Source organism: Labrus mixtus, chromosome 12 (genome assembly GCF_963584025.1).
Source record: "Labrus mixtus chromosome 12, fLabMix1.1, whole genome shotgun sequence".
In the NCBI taxonomy this organism is placed as follows: Eukaryota; Metazoa; Chordata; class Actinopteri; order Labriformes; family Labridae; genus Labrus; species Labrus mixtus.
In genome coordinates this window covers 21,237,358-21,251,972 of record NC_083623.1, presented here as the reverse complement: position 1 = coordinate 21,251,972, position 14,615 = coordinate 21,237,358, and the positions used below count along the sequence as shown (strand labels likewise).

The 14,615-nt window shown below is 43.5% G+C and overlaps 1 protein-coding gene across 1 annotated transcript; it reads right to left on the bottom strand.

Moving 5' to 3' along the window:
• Positions 1-673: 673 nt before the first annotated feature.
• calm1b (calmodulin 1b) lies at positions 674-12,538 on the bottom strand. The gene is made up of 6 exons (XM_061052540.1): positions 12,391-12,538; positions 7,729-7,759; positions 6,748-6,891; positions 2,935-3,041; positions 2,506-2,641; positions 674-1,741 (listed from the first exon to the last, which is right to left on the bottom strand). The coding sequence occupies exons 1-6, from the start codon at positions 12,391-12,393 to the stop codon at positions 1,713-1,715; spliced, it is 450 nt and encodes a 149-aa protein (XP_060908523.1). The 5' UTR covers positions 12,394-12,538; the 3' UTR covers positions 674-1,712.
• Positions 12,539-14,615: the final 2,077 nt, after the last annotated feature.

Below are 14,615 nucleotides of genomic sequence, written 5' to 3'. Positions count from 1 at the left end.
TGTTGGTGGGTGTAGGGCTGTCTCAGCCGTCTTTGCTCTTTTCCAAACATGGTCAAAATACAGTTCAAATATAGTAAAACAGTTCAGCACTTGACTTTTTAGACATTCAGGTAGTATCGAGTCAGAGGCCCGGCTGAGACCTTTCTGTCCTTCACTCCTGTGTGCCTGTGTGTGTGCTGTTTCAAAAGTGCACACGGCAGTAGTGTTGTGGCCTGGTTTGCCTTACTAGGACAAGCCAACATGGAGTCATTCGGCAGAAGCAGGAGGGTTTATTCAAACTCCCACTTGCCTTTCAAAAACCCCCATCATCCCAGTTACAGCATGTTCCTGTTGCCTAGCAACCGGCTGGGTCTTGAGAGAGTAGAGAGGCGTCATAGATGTGTATGTATATCCAAGGCTGAGCGCGAGAGCAAACACTCTCTGCTGCCTCTCCCTCCCCTGTGAGCTACTCACTCTCTCCACAGCCTCACTGCCATTAAATGGAGCAGAGTAATGCACCTCTGTCCTGCCTCTGCTCAACACCACCCAATGACACTCCACATGGAGAGAACAATGCTTAAAAGTATTTATTATTGACACATTTCTCGAGGCCAACAACATACCCACTTGATATGCTGTCTTTATACAGGGTTTTGTTCACTATCGAGCATAATAAAAATGACATAAGACTTGATAAAGTTCATGGTCTTTTATTTGAAAAAAAAAAATAAAGACTAGCATGTACAACTTGGAATGAATGTAAACTGAACTCAGATGAACAGTTGCGAAGTACGGTGCACTGACACTCCTAACAGCATGCGCTGCGAACACAGTACACCCCTCACTATGCTCTAGTCTGAGTCGAGAAACAGAAGAAGAAAAAGAAAAGTGAAGGCCAGTGATTCTCTCTTGCGAGAAAAGAGGACAGACACTCCATCTTAGCAAAAAAAAGAAAATAAAAAGAAAATAAAAATAGAAAGCTCACCATAAGACTCTTTATGTCCCCCCTCCTTAAGAGGGAAAGACGCACAACTACTAAGATGGCTGTCCAAATAACATAACAAAAACAAAAGAACATGCCAAACATTTGAAAATGTATTTTTTGTACATTGTTTTTTCTCGTTTTATCTAGCATACAATTAAGTCCCATTCCACTTAAACGCTTGAGTTAGAACCTGGTATAGTCTCGCATCTTAACAGTACAGGGTTCCTCTCCAAATACAAAAAAACTGTACCAAACCAACAAGAGGACAGCTTATAGTGGAATCAGCACGCTCTGGTAGCCCGGAGGAGGGATGGGGGGCAGGGGTTAGTGCTCCGGTCTCAAGCTGCATGCATGAAGAACAGAAAACAGAGAGAAAGAAGAGATGGCCAGCCCAGACATTTACCACTAGCAAATGGAACTGGAAGGAGTTCGCCAAATGCTTTAGCTTAGTCTGAAGGTTGTAGTTACAGGGTTTGTTGTTATTATTTTTACTTGTTAAGTACTGATGCTAAACTGATCTCCGGGGGGAGGGGACAGGATCACTAACCATCATTTCATGCAGATATTTTTTGTATATTTTTATATTTTTCCTGTGTGGACAGAAGGATATTTTATTTCAACATTCAATTATTTTCTATACAGAAACAGTATGAATAAATGAACATTTTTTTTCCAAGAGGTAAGTAAAACATTTTGATTTTTTTTTCCTTTTTTTTTTCTTCTAAGAGGGGACAGGACGGGGCGGGCTTCACTTTGCAGTCATCATCTGTACAAACTCTGCAGAAAGAGAGAGAGAGAGAGAGAGAGAGAGAGGACAAAGGACAGTGAGGACATCAGGTTTAAGGATTTGGCTCAGCCGGTTGCCAGTGAGAGCACTCACCTCCTAAATTGTTAAATGCTTTATTAATTTTTTAATCAAGTTGAGAAGGTTTAGAACACACATCCTAATTAGTGTCCCCTTTCCAAACGGCTTCCATGTTCATCTCATTAAACTCATTTGATTAAAAAGCACTGGCTTTGTGCTTACATTTGTGGCTGCAGATATGTGTGCTCATACATAATACAAATAAATAAATAAGAGAAGACCTTTGTCTGTTGAGTACATATTCTGAGAAACAACGGGAGTGTAGAACTAGGACACTTTTCAACCAAGACTTATGGACTGTTCATAATATATCAACAGCCTTCTAGAAAATGAGCGCAGTCTCTTGTGTAATGTGCCAAGGGACCAACAGTGGGGAGGGGGGTTGGGAGAAAAAAGGAAGAGGGGAGGCAGCGAGAAAGAATGAAAAGTCTCCTCGCACGCTGATGATGATTCAGAAGGATGGCTCTCTCCTATCCCTGTTACAGCATCCCTAGCCCCGATCTAATAACTAATATTATGTGTGGCTGGCTTGTCTTCCAGCCGTCCTCAGAGAAATACACAGCTTGGAAAATCAAGTTCTCTGGTCCCCCTGTTTAATAAAAGCCTATAGCATGGCCTAGAAACTCAAGCTATTTTTAAATGTGGGCTTCCTTTGTTAGCCTCTTATTTATGTTACCTTCATAGTTGACCTGTCCATCTCCGTCAATGTCTGCTTCTCTGATCATCTCGTCCACCTCCTCGTCTGTTAGCTTCTCTCCCAGGTTCGTCATGACGTGACGGAGCTCTGCAGCGCTGATGTAGCCATTTCCGTCCTGGAAACACACGGCGTGGGACAAATGTGTGAAACATGAAGGAATCCCACAGGTGAACAAAATTCCCACCTGATCGTTTAATGAGCTGACTTGTTAAGAAAGGTGTTAGGCAAGGTGGAAGTCTGGAAGTGATTGACTTTGACTAAGTAGACATGCTAATTTATAAAAGATTACCAGATGACTTGACACCTTAGTCCACATGAAATAAGCATTCAAATAAAGCTACATCTTAGTCTCGCCAACCATGGAAACATTTTGTCTCTTTCCGCCTATAGAGCCATGACCTTATTTACCTTATCAAATACCCGGAAAGCCTCGCGGATCTCCTCCTCGCTGTCTGTGTCTTTCATTTTTCTGGCCATCATGGTCAGGAACTCTGGGAAGTCGATGGTTCCATTACCTGGAATGGGTGATCAATGAGGTACATTCAATCAGCCAAAATTGCAATTACTTAAAAGCAAACTCAGATAAGCAGAGAAAATATAAGCCAGCATTTAGCTGATGAAATGCACCCAACTGAAAATTGAAGTCCTCCAGTCCTCTTTTGTTCCCTGACTATGACAGTTTGCATTATTGTACAGGCTGAACGTCTCTATTCTTTTGATGCATTCCTGGCAGTGACGGTGCACCAGAAATCACAGAACAAAAGAACACTCTATTCATTTTAGTATACACCTATACACTCCTTCCTGTGCTAACACAGCTACTGCAGGCTGATAGGAGGAGGGGGAATTTATATGGTGTGTGTGTTTTCCTTTCTTCCTCAGGGAAGCCCTGGGAAGATGTTGCGTATTTTAAACACAGCGCAGCAACACGTGGCTATTCATCCATAATGTAGACATATAGTATACTGTATAGCATGGCCTTCTAAGAGCCTGGTTAAATCAAATGCTGTGTCCCTGTCAGAAACCCCGGTGGGGGGGGGGTAAGGGAAAAGTAGAAGAAAGGACGGGGAGCTTCAATCCAGATGTTTAATTCCCTTCTATCCACATTCATCAACCCTGAAAACCTTTTTTTGTCTCCTTTGGCATTCTTACTAGTTTGTGCTTTTATGTGTTGGTCATACAGGAATTATAGGTTTGGCTTTAATGGGGGGGCTAATGGCAGCTGCCGTGCTGGAGGAGCATGTATGCGTGCAACAGGATCAATATCATGTTGCTGTTGTCAAGACAGGATTAGCAGAGGATCAGACCCTCCTGACAGGGGAAGGATCTATGAGGAGCTCAGCAGCTCGCCGACTGCGACCACAGGAGGGAGGACGAGAGCGTTGGTAGTGGATCTAATGGTTGTGAAAGGCTTTTATGAGGACCTGGAGATTTTCAGAGATAGTCGGGGTATTATAATTGAAAACCGACAACAACAACAAAAAAATGTCAGGGGATTGAAGGGAAGGTCAGGGACACTGAGGGTAAAGTACCCAGGAGGATTAGCCCTGGGGTGGGACAGTTGGGGCGGGGGAGATTGTACGCAGATTAACCAATGACAGAGCACGCTTCAGAGAGCCAGATAGAGAGAATAAGAGAACGGAGAGAGGCAGAATGGATGTGTGTGTTTGTGGAACGAAAAAGGGATGCAATAATGTGATGGGGCAGATGGTGATCTCATGGCCAGGGGTAACAATCTAAGGACCTGTTATCTAACGCACAGAGACAGCCGGCAGCACAGAGGGAACACATGCTGCCACTGGGGGTTGAATGGAGGCTATGTGTGTGTGTGTGTGTGTGTGTGTGTGTGTGTGTGTGTGTGTGTGTGTGTGTGTGTGGGTGGGTGGGGGGGGGGGGTTACTCTCCAGACTTGGAGAAGGGCATAACTGCAACTGGAAAACCATCATCTGGGGGTGGCATTGACTACATAAGCAAGGCAGCCCTTGAGTTATCTCTGCTCAACTGCACCTCGAGCCAGCTGCTGCAGCGGGGGGAGGGATGGAAGCAAGGAGGGATGAAGACAGGGAGGAAGGCAGGCGGGTACAGAGAGAAAATGGTGGGAGGGAGAGAGAGAAAGTAGAGAGGGAGGGAGGGAGGGAGGGAGTGGGCGGCAGAGAGGGAGATGGAGATGAGGGAGATGTGAAGAGGAGAGAATATAAGGAGTGAACCGAGTGGGAGATGGTGCGATTACACATAAGAGGTGCTGACGCAAACTATAGAAGGCTGAGGCATCTCAGCGCACTTCTGTGTGTGGTCATCACTTTTTCCTGCATCATAAAGCCAACTTCTCTCCCTGAGATAAGAAGGCAGGGTGCTGTTGTGTAATGATGATGAGAGGTGTGCAGGGACCAAAGCTAATATGTTTGTCATACTGTTCTTTCATCCATAATTAAAAAGGTTTATCTTGTGTCAAGCATGATATAACTTCTTTTACGTATTGTAGCCTAGCAGGGACTTTTTTATGCCTTGAATATTGAAACTGCTTTTCAAGCAGGTGTGGTTTTGCTTGTGTCCCATCTGTGTGGTTGTAGGATAAACTGCAGCATTTCCATTTCATACTGTAATCTGAACTGTTCATAAACTGCAGTTCGCTTTTTACAATCCTATAGCCAGAAGACTTTTTCTTTTAACAGCTTTCAGTACAGTTGAAGCCATCCATCCTCTCCTCCATTCATCGTGATTCTTTGCCACAGCCTCCTTGTTTGGTAAATAAAGCTGATTTTCAATGGGCCAGCTGACATCCCATCGCTGCCGATGTGGGTACTGGATGTGCAAAGCGCAGAGAGGCCTTATGTAACCACTTTTATTTTCCATTACTAGCTTCATTGCTGTCTGACCTAGATTGCATCAGCCAAGGGAGGCAGAGGCAGAACAAGGGGATGTTAGTGGTGGTGTGTTTGCAAGTGTGTGTGTGTGGTTGCTCTTGGGTGTAACATAGGGGGAGGGCGCTGAGGATAGTGAGAGGACGTTTCAATAAAGGGAGTGGGGTGCAATTGATTTCTCCTGATCAATGCCGTCCCATTTAAAAAATCCTATAAGCTGACAGAGCAGCATTGGGGTAAAAGCCCCACTGACAGCTAACATCCTCAGCTACACCGCCCAAGGACGGCCAGCTGGGGAGCTACTAGCCAACTTCTCTGTCTCCTCGCTCTCTTTTTTTTCTGTCCCTCATTCTCTGCATCTCTCTTGTGGGACCTTTGGGAGACGCTGCAGAGAAGGATAAAGACTCTCTGAACCTCTGCCTGAATTGTGACACCCAGCACGAGGCGCTTGAACAGACAGTCTTTTGACACTTGGCCTGCTCCGCTCACGAGGAGTGAAAGCACCTCCTGCACGCTCACATTGTCAACTATGATGGAGCTGAACGCGCAGTGACTAAAGTGCTGACACAGAGGGACACGTCATCTGAAAATAAAGCCAGCTGAACAGTTGGCTCGGACAGTTGGTTGACAGTTGGTAAAAAAGGAAGGGAGGTGGGCAACAACCCCGATGATGTGCTTCGAGATGGGGCAGTAATGGTTGCTCAATCTAATCTCTAAGGCATTTGTTACAGAGGTTTATCACTGAAGGCATGCAACAAAACAGTGACAATTATAGATCTATTAACCAAAAGTGTTTTTGCAGTTAAAAGTGTCAACTTGCAAGTCATTACGTTGATTAAAAATGTGTGTGTGTGTGTGTGTGTGTGTGTGCAAGAAAGGATTAGTGTAATTGCTGATAGAAAAGAAATGGTGCCACCTTATTAACCTAAATATAAAAACCCTTCTTTCTAGCTTAGAGTAGATGTGGTAATATGTGAGAACATTTCATTTTAAACAGCTTCTTATCAACTTTTTAAATTATTTTATAAATTAAGGCAACATATGGGACCTTTTTTTGCTTTCGTGGATAGAAAATGATTCACTAAATATATGTATATGCAGTCCAATTTCAAGATATAACACATTAAATGAGGTCTATACTATGAATTCTTCTGTTGTTAGAGCTGCTTGTAGAATAAAGGTATTTCTGAACTGAAACCTATTTCACTTTTCGATGGATAGGGGAAGGGGATATTTCTCGCTCTGTTTCCTTATTTGGCATATGACCTATTAAACAGAGTCCTCATTTATGTTCCGACATATCAGCAGAGAGTAGCAAACAACTGTTAGTGTCATAGGGAAATCAAGTTTGTGTACTGACCGTCAGCGTCCACCTCGTTGATCATGTCCTGCAGTTCAGCCTCTGTAGGGTTCTGACCCAGCGACCTCATGACAGTGCCGAGCTCTTTGGTGGTGATGGTACCGTCACCATCCTTGTCGAATAAGGAGAAAGCCTCCTTAAACTCTGCAGGGGAAGAGGGAGGACTTTGAGGTTAGATTACTGTTGCTTTAAAGATACATACATTTGTTGTATTGGGACTCTGCAGTTAGGTTGAGATTTGTTATCTATCCCTTTTGACTACAGAGGCCTTGGTGCTCACACAGTTCCATCTTGCCTGGCTGTTGCAAACATGAGCATGGGTGTCTGTGAAGTTGCAAATGTGTTGAGCTCTGACTCTACACAGGTATCTCAACATTTTGATGAAAAAAGAGACACCGGCTCAGGCCTTTTATTCTAAGAATATTAATGTCTGCACCCTTTTTTTCTTCATGCAGCAATGCGTCTAAACTACCGCCCATATAAACCCATCCAGGGAGGTGCAGATAACAGTGAGCATTAGCCTGGCAGCCTTAGCACAAGCTAATTAGCCACTAAGGAAATTGGCTGGGAAGAAACTGTGTAGCCTCTACTTTTGTACATAGGCCACATCATTTATTAATAATGATATCAAGATGCCTCTGTGAATGAAACTACCCCTAAGCTGGCCTGCAAACTGTCTGTTGGCTCTACATCCTAAGTCATGACACACTGCAAAAACTTTCTTTTTGTTTTTAGAAAGCTAATGATCTACCATGAGAGGACGAGTGCCAAATACTTGAATGTTCAGTTTAGTTTCATACTTTTCAAAAGTGACACTGGAACAAGCCAAGCAAGTAAAACAGATCTTCTTGTACTTGTGCAACAAAGGTGTTTTATTAAGAGAACTAGTACAGATTTGATTCCCCGATATACAGAAAATACATGAAGAAAGGCCTTGACTATGATGGTTTGAAAATGAAAAAGAACTGTTTCTGTTCATACCTGCAATCTGCTCCTCTGTTAGTTGGTCAGCCTGTGGTTGGAAAAAAGAGAAGGAGGGAGAGAGTCACAAACAATGAAGTTACTCAACAAGGCCCTAATTTTACATAGCAAACTGTTTCGTCAATGCATTCCTCATCGTCCCCACACATACACCAACCACCACACAGTTTAACACTGGCTGCAGTGTCCAGACCTGACAAATCCCAGAGACCTCAGCAACAATCTTCTCTCAAAATTTGAACGTTTACTCCTTAAAAAACCCCAAATAAACTATTAGCCCCATTAACTACGAGCCGGCAGGTAACAAACTTTCTGTAACATTTATTTTCTCAAATGCATTTTCTTCTCTAAGGAGGAGTGTACCATTCAAATCTCTGTATTTGTTAATTGCAAATTGAAGTCTAAGCAGAGTGTTATCAGAATGTTTTTTAAAGGTGTTATTTGTTTGATAGACTGCTAGAAAGCCACCAAAGAAAAAGCTATAGAAAGGCACAGCACAAAAGTAAATCTGGCTGATGAGCATCTCCATGGGACTAGCTCTCACCCTGTTCAAAAAGTAGGCTACACCATGGCGGTCCACACAAGGGGGATTGCTGGGCAACTAGATAGTGTAATAAAATGGATGAAGTGCTGCCTCCAGACCAGGAGAAAATGTTTAGGCGGGGTTGATTCAGGACATAGCAGTACGGGAGTTTTTTCCATGCTCCTACCAACAGGAAAAATGGCCTGCTGGGTTGGCGTGGTTTGTTCCCCTCCCAGCCTGTTCCCTCTGCTAGCACAGGCTCAGCTCTAATGGCTGATAGTGACTCACTTGCGCTGTAAATGGTGAGCGGGCATCCACTGCCAGGCCTTTTACATGGCTGGATCAGGCCTCTTTGTGAAGCAGCCACTGATGAACAAACACCCTCAGCAGCAAAAGTGTGAATACAGAGCTTGTGGTGTGACTAACTCCCACAGAAGCCCTCCCATTCCCGCTTTAGATATAAAGTTTTTTATCATTATTGTTAGCTGACCACACTGACATCATTGTGAACACACAAAGACTAACAGATGTGCACATACGCTTACACACTCACATACATACACGTGTACTCTTGCAAACAGAGTCCCTCTTAAAAGCATTCCTTCTCGACACCAATACTTTCCATCGCCATGTTTCCTGTGAATTAGTCAGAGAAGCCAGGTCTGCCTCAAAGCAAATTCCTGCATCCTGTTGGTGTGTTTACGTGTTTGTCTAAGCAGTCTGAATTTGAAAACTGCCAAGAAAATCTGAGCCTTGTTAAGTTCGTGATTGAAGTGTGGGTATTTTCCCAAGCCAGTAAATTGAATTTGATGCATAATGACTTGATTTTGTTAGACTTGATAAGATTTAGCTGATCACCTCATGACACATTGTAAGATGACCTTTATCTTTTCGAAAACAAAAGGCCTCTCTCCATGGCTTGAGCAGCAGCAGCAGCATCAGGATGGATTGATTAAGCCAGTGAAGGGAGAATGGACAACTTCAGCAGTGCTCTTACGTTGAGCTGACATGATTCAATAACCTGTACCGCACACAACAGCGCATGCTTTTCTTCTTTATCCCTCCCTGCAAGATATGGAGAGGTTTTCTTGTCTCTGTTTCTATCTATGAGAAATGTCAAGCGATGAAAAAGCTCTGCCAGCGCTAACATGCCACCCAGCTTGAGCATTTTTCTCAGTCTTGTCTGTTTTCTGGTGCCATCCTCCTCTGTAATGCTTTTTCTTTTGTTAATTTCCATGTTGATGGGCATCTCCTCCCTCCTTTACTTGATTTGTATTGTAGCATAGCTGGTGCTGTATCACTTCTTTCCCTGCTGTCTCCCTAAGTGGACTGGGTGTGGGGTTTAGTGACTCAGTGCTATGAATCCTCTCCTGGCTTAGGCCCAAGCTGTTGGGGCCTCATGGTGCTGCTGCACCATGAGGCCCACTAGCAGCCCATCCCTTCTTTTTCTCCTTTTTCCTCCTTCTTCATTCCCTGGCACTTGGATTTCAGCCAACAGCAACAACTCCTCCTCCTCAAGACGCTTCCCCTCTCTTCGTATACTCTCTATATGCCACATACTGTTAAGAGGAAACTCCCTGTGATTCACCATCCACAGTGTCTTATGGACAGAGATATTCACTGCCAGGCTTCCTGTCTCAATAACAGCTTGTAGAGGAATAGGAGTGTGTCAGTGTTTGGGGGTGGTGTAGTTGGCATGTGTGGGTCAACCACTCCCAGTGTTGCCTCGGCAGCCGGCCCCAGCAATGCTCTCCAAACAGGACTGTGGGGGACAGGAGGCAATTCACTGGACCAATGTAGATGCTCTTTCTGTATCACTCTAGGACAAACAAGCTGCATTGTTTCCTGTTCACATTTTATTTGATACGGGATATAAAATGCTGTAAAAGCTTGTCAACCACAATCTCCTTTATGAACATAGTTCACAGATTAAAACTTGCTGATCAGTGACTGTAAAGTACTTTCACAATACCTGAAGTAGCTTCTCTTCATATTCAACCAATGTAAGGTGCACAACCAGCTGTCTCTCTGACAGATGGGTGTGACACACACACACACACACATTTCCATTCACCCTAACCCAAGCACAAACACAAAGAGTCAGTGTGAAACACACACTCCCTTTCTATAGGAGCACTGAGCACCACAAAGCACTCAACGCCTCTCTTCTTTCAGGCCGGACAAAAGACAGTGAGGCCTCGGGGCCGAGTTGTGTCTGGAGGGGAGGAGGCAGAGAAGGGTGGGTGTAAACAACACCAGCCTCCCTACACCCCGCAGACAAGGCTGGTCCACCATATGGCCTGGTGGTGGTAGGTGGCTGGGTACTCCTCCGCACCACAGAGAGCACTTTATCGCTCCTAGACACTAGGAACATGGGACATGGCGTTGCCGCCAAGCATATAAATTATTCATCGTAGCGGATCAGATGTCCATCGAGTTACTAAACATGCATCAGCAAACAAGAGCGTAACAGGAACAGGATAGGGCCCTAGCATGGTCTGACTACTTATTTGATACTTCAACCTCAATGGGGGAGACTGTTTCCACTTCAGCGGGCGTACTGATGAAGACAAGGGGCTTACGCCTGTGGATTCAACTTTTCAGAGACGCTGATACGCAGGCTAACTCCAAAACAATTCCGCTTTACACTCCAATTACGGCGCTGCGTTGCAACGTGAAACTGCATTGCAGATCAACACCATATATGGGACATTTGATCACAGAAGGGGGGAATAAAAGGTATACAGCGTCTTGAGTCAATCAGGCCATTAGTGATCTATCAAGCTTGATAATCAATGGATCAGCTTGAAGGCTGCTTTTCCACACCCAGATCATTTCCACTTGGTAACTTCTCTCTATAATGTGGCACAGCTAGTGGAGTCGGTTGCATTTGTAAGTACAGGTTGGAACGTGTCCCCAACATCTGGTGAAAATGGTGTGGTAGTGTGCATGTCAATAAATATTGCAAGTCATGGAGGCCTCGTGCAACACTGTGAATTCCTGTCAAAAATACTATCTGCAGGGTAGCATGCTAGTCCTTTAAATCATATTTTGCAACGCTGGCATTATGTTGGCTTGGAAATTCAACTTTAACTTCCCAGCTGTTGGTGTTCTTTGGAGCCCAGTGCTCGGGCATTGCTTCTTGGACAACTCGTAGGGTGCCATGTTTGCATAACATCAAAAAATTTGCAAAGAGGCAACCAAATCAGGCGACATAACACAGATAGATAACACAGCCTAAGATAAACCCTCAGGCCCTCGGTAAAGGTGGAACTGCGTCCAATGCCATTTTTATTTGTACCGACCAAGGCACACAATGCAGATATAACCTCGCAATTACAGAAAATGGTCCGTTTCCGTTGCGGAACACTGACGAGATACAAAAGTGTCATTCTCCATCAAGATGGTGCAACGTAGAGAAAGGGGAAGTCAAACGCAACCAGCTTCTTCTCCTCATAACGAGGAGCGTCACTCTCGAGTTCACCACGTTCACAGCCAGGGAATAATGCATGACCATTTCATTGACATATCTTGAAACACGTTAATTCAGAAAGAGAAAGGACAGCGTATGCCTCTCCTGTAATAACTAATATAAGGGGAGGCAGACTTCCCAACACGCCTGCGCTGCAAAGGCGGATTGTAAAATCTACCCTAACGCATTTATGACTGCAGAAATATGCTGTAATGAACAAGAATAGCTTGGTAGTTATTCCGACACCTCAACATTAAGTCCAAAAGTTAATTTGATCTGCACTAAGCAGCCGTGAACAACCTAGTCGACTTGATATAGTCGTATAGCCAATAATGCTGTATGAATTGCGCAGTTATGAGGAAATACGGCCCCATTTTGAATATAAACACAATTTCACTCAAAAATCCGCGAAGGCGAAAATTATAGACTATTTCACGGCTTCAAATTAAGCCGTGCACTATCTTCAACATATGAAACGAGCTTTACGGGCGTTTTCCGTCTCCTCTGCGCACACGAATAGCTCATAAGAGGAATCAATGAGTGAATAGCAAATAGCCTACAGGAACGGAAACGCATTATGCTACTCCGGGTTTACACCTTTAGTAACCAGGCTTAACTACAATTAAAACACGTTTCCCCACTACTCAGAATGAATGACAATACGTACCATGTCGGATGGGTTGTGTGCTTGTTGGTCTGTGGAGGCAGACTAGGAGTGTGGTCGTTCCTTAGATGGAGTTCCACTGGCGGGTTAGGAGTGTGTATATTGGCCGTGGCCAGAATGGGGATTGCCTGTGTATCCCTCCGCCACACTAGCACTGATCACTCACTTCCCTATTTCAATTCAGGGCTGCTGCAGTAGCACAGGCCCCCAGCAGAAGACATGCCAATCACTAGGGCTAAAACGCCTGCAGTGCATGAGGAGCATCATTACACACATATTGAACTACATGACAGGGGATGCAGTGATTATTCAGCAATTTATTTTATATCTACTTTGTGGGATGGTGTTTTAAGAATGCACTCTTAAGCTGTAATGACTTACCTGCATACATAGAATACATATATCTATACAAAGTACACATTATGGACAAACCTCCACCAGTTAATGTGTTGATGCTCTGCTAGGTTAACTTAAGCATTAACCTCAATTACAGGAAGCAATGCCAAAGTCATGTGGGGTGAGGGTACTTCTGAATGGTCTGAATGGATGTTTTTAGTTCTGCTATGCATTTAATTCACATAGATCTATAAATAATATAACCACCACAGCTAAACACATTTCACACACTTTTTCACACCAGTCCTTCTTGTTTCATATCTGCATGCTGCACAACTACATAACTGACACATATTACAAAATATATTGCAATTTTTTTCTGGAGTTTCTTTAAAGGCCTTTTTAATCTATTAATGTAGCGGCATAGCATTAAATCAAATGCCTAAACTGTACTTAAGTGACCATAGTTTGCATAAAGAATATAATGAACTTAGGAAGCCATAACCATCCTTACCATTATTATAAAGAGGATATACACATTTTAATGACAAAGTCACACTGAATTGTTTGTCTTGAGTTTTGTCAGTTTCAGTCTCCACAGACTCAAAAGTCTTCTCTGAAGATTTCTCTAAAGTTTTCACAACCCAATTACCATCAGAAGTCTGTATTTAAAGTCTAAAATTTGAAGACCTAAAAAAATATTATAACCCATAGTTTAGGTTGAATGAAGCTCCAGCAGTTATTGAACGTGTAGATCAAAGCATCAAACACCTATTTATATATTTATATGCAATTTTATTGCAGTATATGACAATTTTAAACACTGTACTCAAACTCATGTAGGCTTGAAAAAAGCAAACTTGTCCTTTAAATTGGGGCAGAATGTGACACCTCTTAACTTCAGTGAATATAGGCTATCTAATGATCAAGGTGAAATACATATGCTGCAAATTCGCAATGGTCCATCAGGCCGTTTCCATCTATCCTTTTGGTCATTATTCCAAAAAAGAGGGATAAAATCTCCCCACACAGAGTACTACTTTGCAGCCGCGGAAGGATACTTCAGTTGGGAAGCAGCCTGCTTGACACTGGAGAATTTGCTGTGCCGGTGTGTGATCGCGTTTCTGATTGGTCGCTGCAGACCTGCAATATTATACTCAATGTGTCGGCTTCATCGATTGGCTACACGGGACCTGCATTGCACCAGGCAGTGGCACTTGATGGAAGTATAATAAATATAAATACGAGAAACTTAAAAACCAAAGCACCATTCAGTGCTGTCTTTTCCCAGCGTTATTTATGTGGATAGTAATTTTGAAGTGTTTGGTTGAAGCAGACGGAAAATGCGACAGATTTTCATTGGTGCGGGGTAAATGTTTGATAGGCTCGATATAGGAAGTGCGCAGACTTACTATTGGCTACTACAAAGTGTGGTAGGCCAACGTGAAATTAACAATGAAGCATGGCAGAGATGCTGCCTGTTTATTTTATCCGTATACAACAGACTAGCTTGGAAGAAGAGACTACCATGTTGTGACATTTAGCCAATTAACTATCGTATGTCTGCCTCCTGAGTGTAAAACACTGAATTGAAGGAAGAATGACGACGCAAAAATGGGAAATGCAGATAGTATCGCTGTGTTGTCATATTCTACACACACAGTAGTCCTCCTCCTGCCTGTGTGAGTGTGTGAAGTGTACCTACCTAAAGCACCACCTAGTGGACAAAGTGTAGAAGTAGGAAACTTATTGACGGGCTATACAACCAGAACACAAGGAAAGAAGACTCATTACACTTCATGAAGTCACAAAATTACTCAAATGAAGAATGTTGACCCTCTACATAGGGAAACAAGTCAGGAATCAGAGTTTCACATTGTGTTTGAGGCTGT

What these genes read in the sequence shown, in the direction of transcription:
- calm1b (XM_061052540.1), bottom strand. An exon ending in AACAGAGGAGCAGATTGCAG is followed by an intron (nt 6,892 to 7,728) that starts GTATGAACAGAA and finishes CTTCCCCTGCAG; the next exon opens with AGTTTAAGGAGGCTTTCTCC. An exon ending in TGGACAGGTCAACTATGAAG is followed by an intron (nt 1,742 to 2,505) that starts GTAACATAAATA and finishes CTCTTTCTGCAG; the next exon opens with AGTTTGTACAGATGATGACT.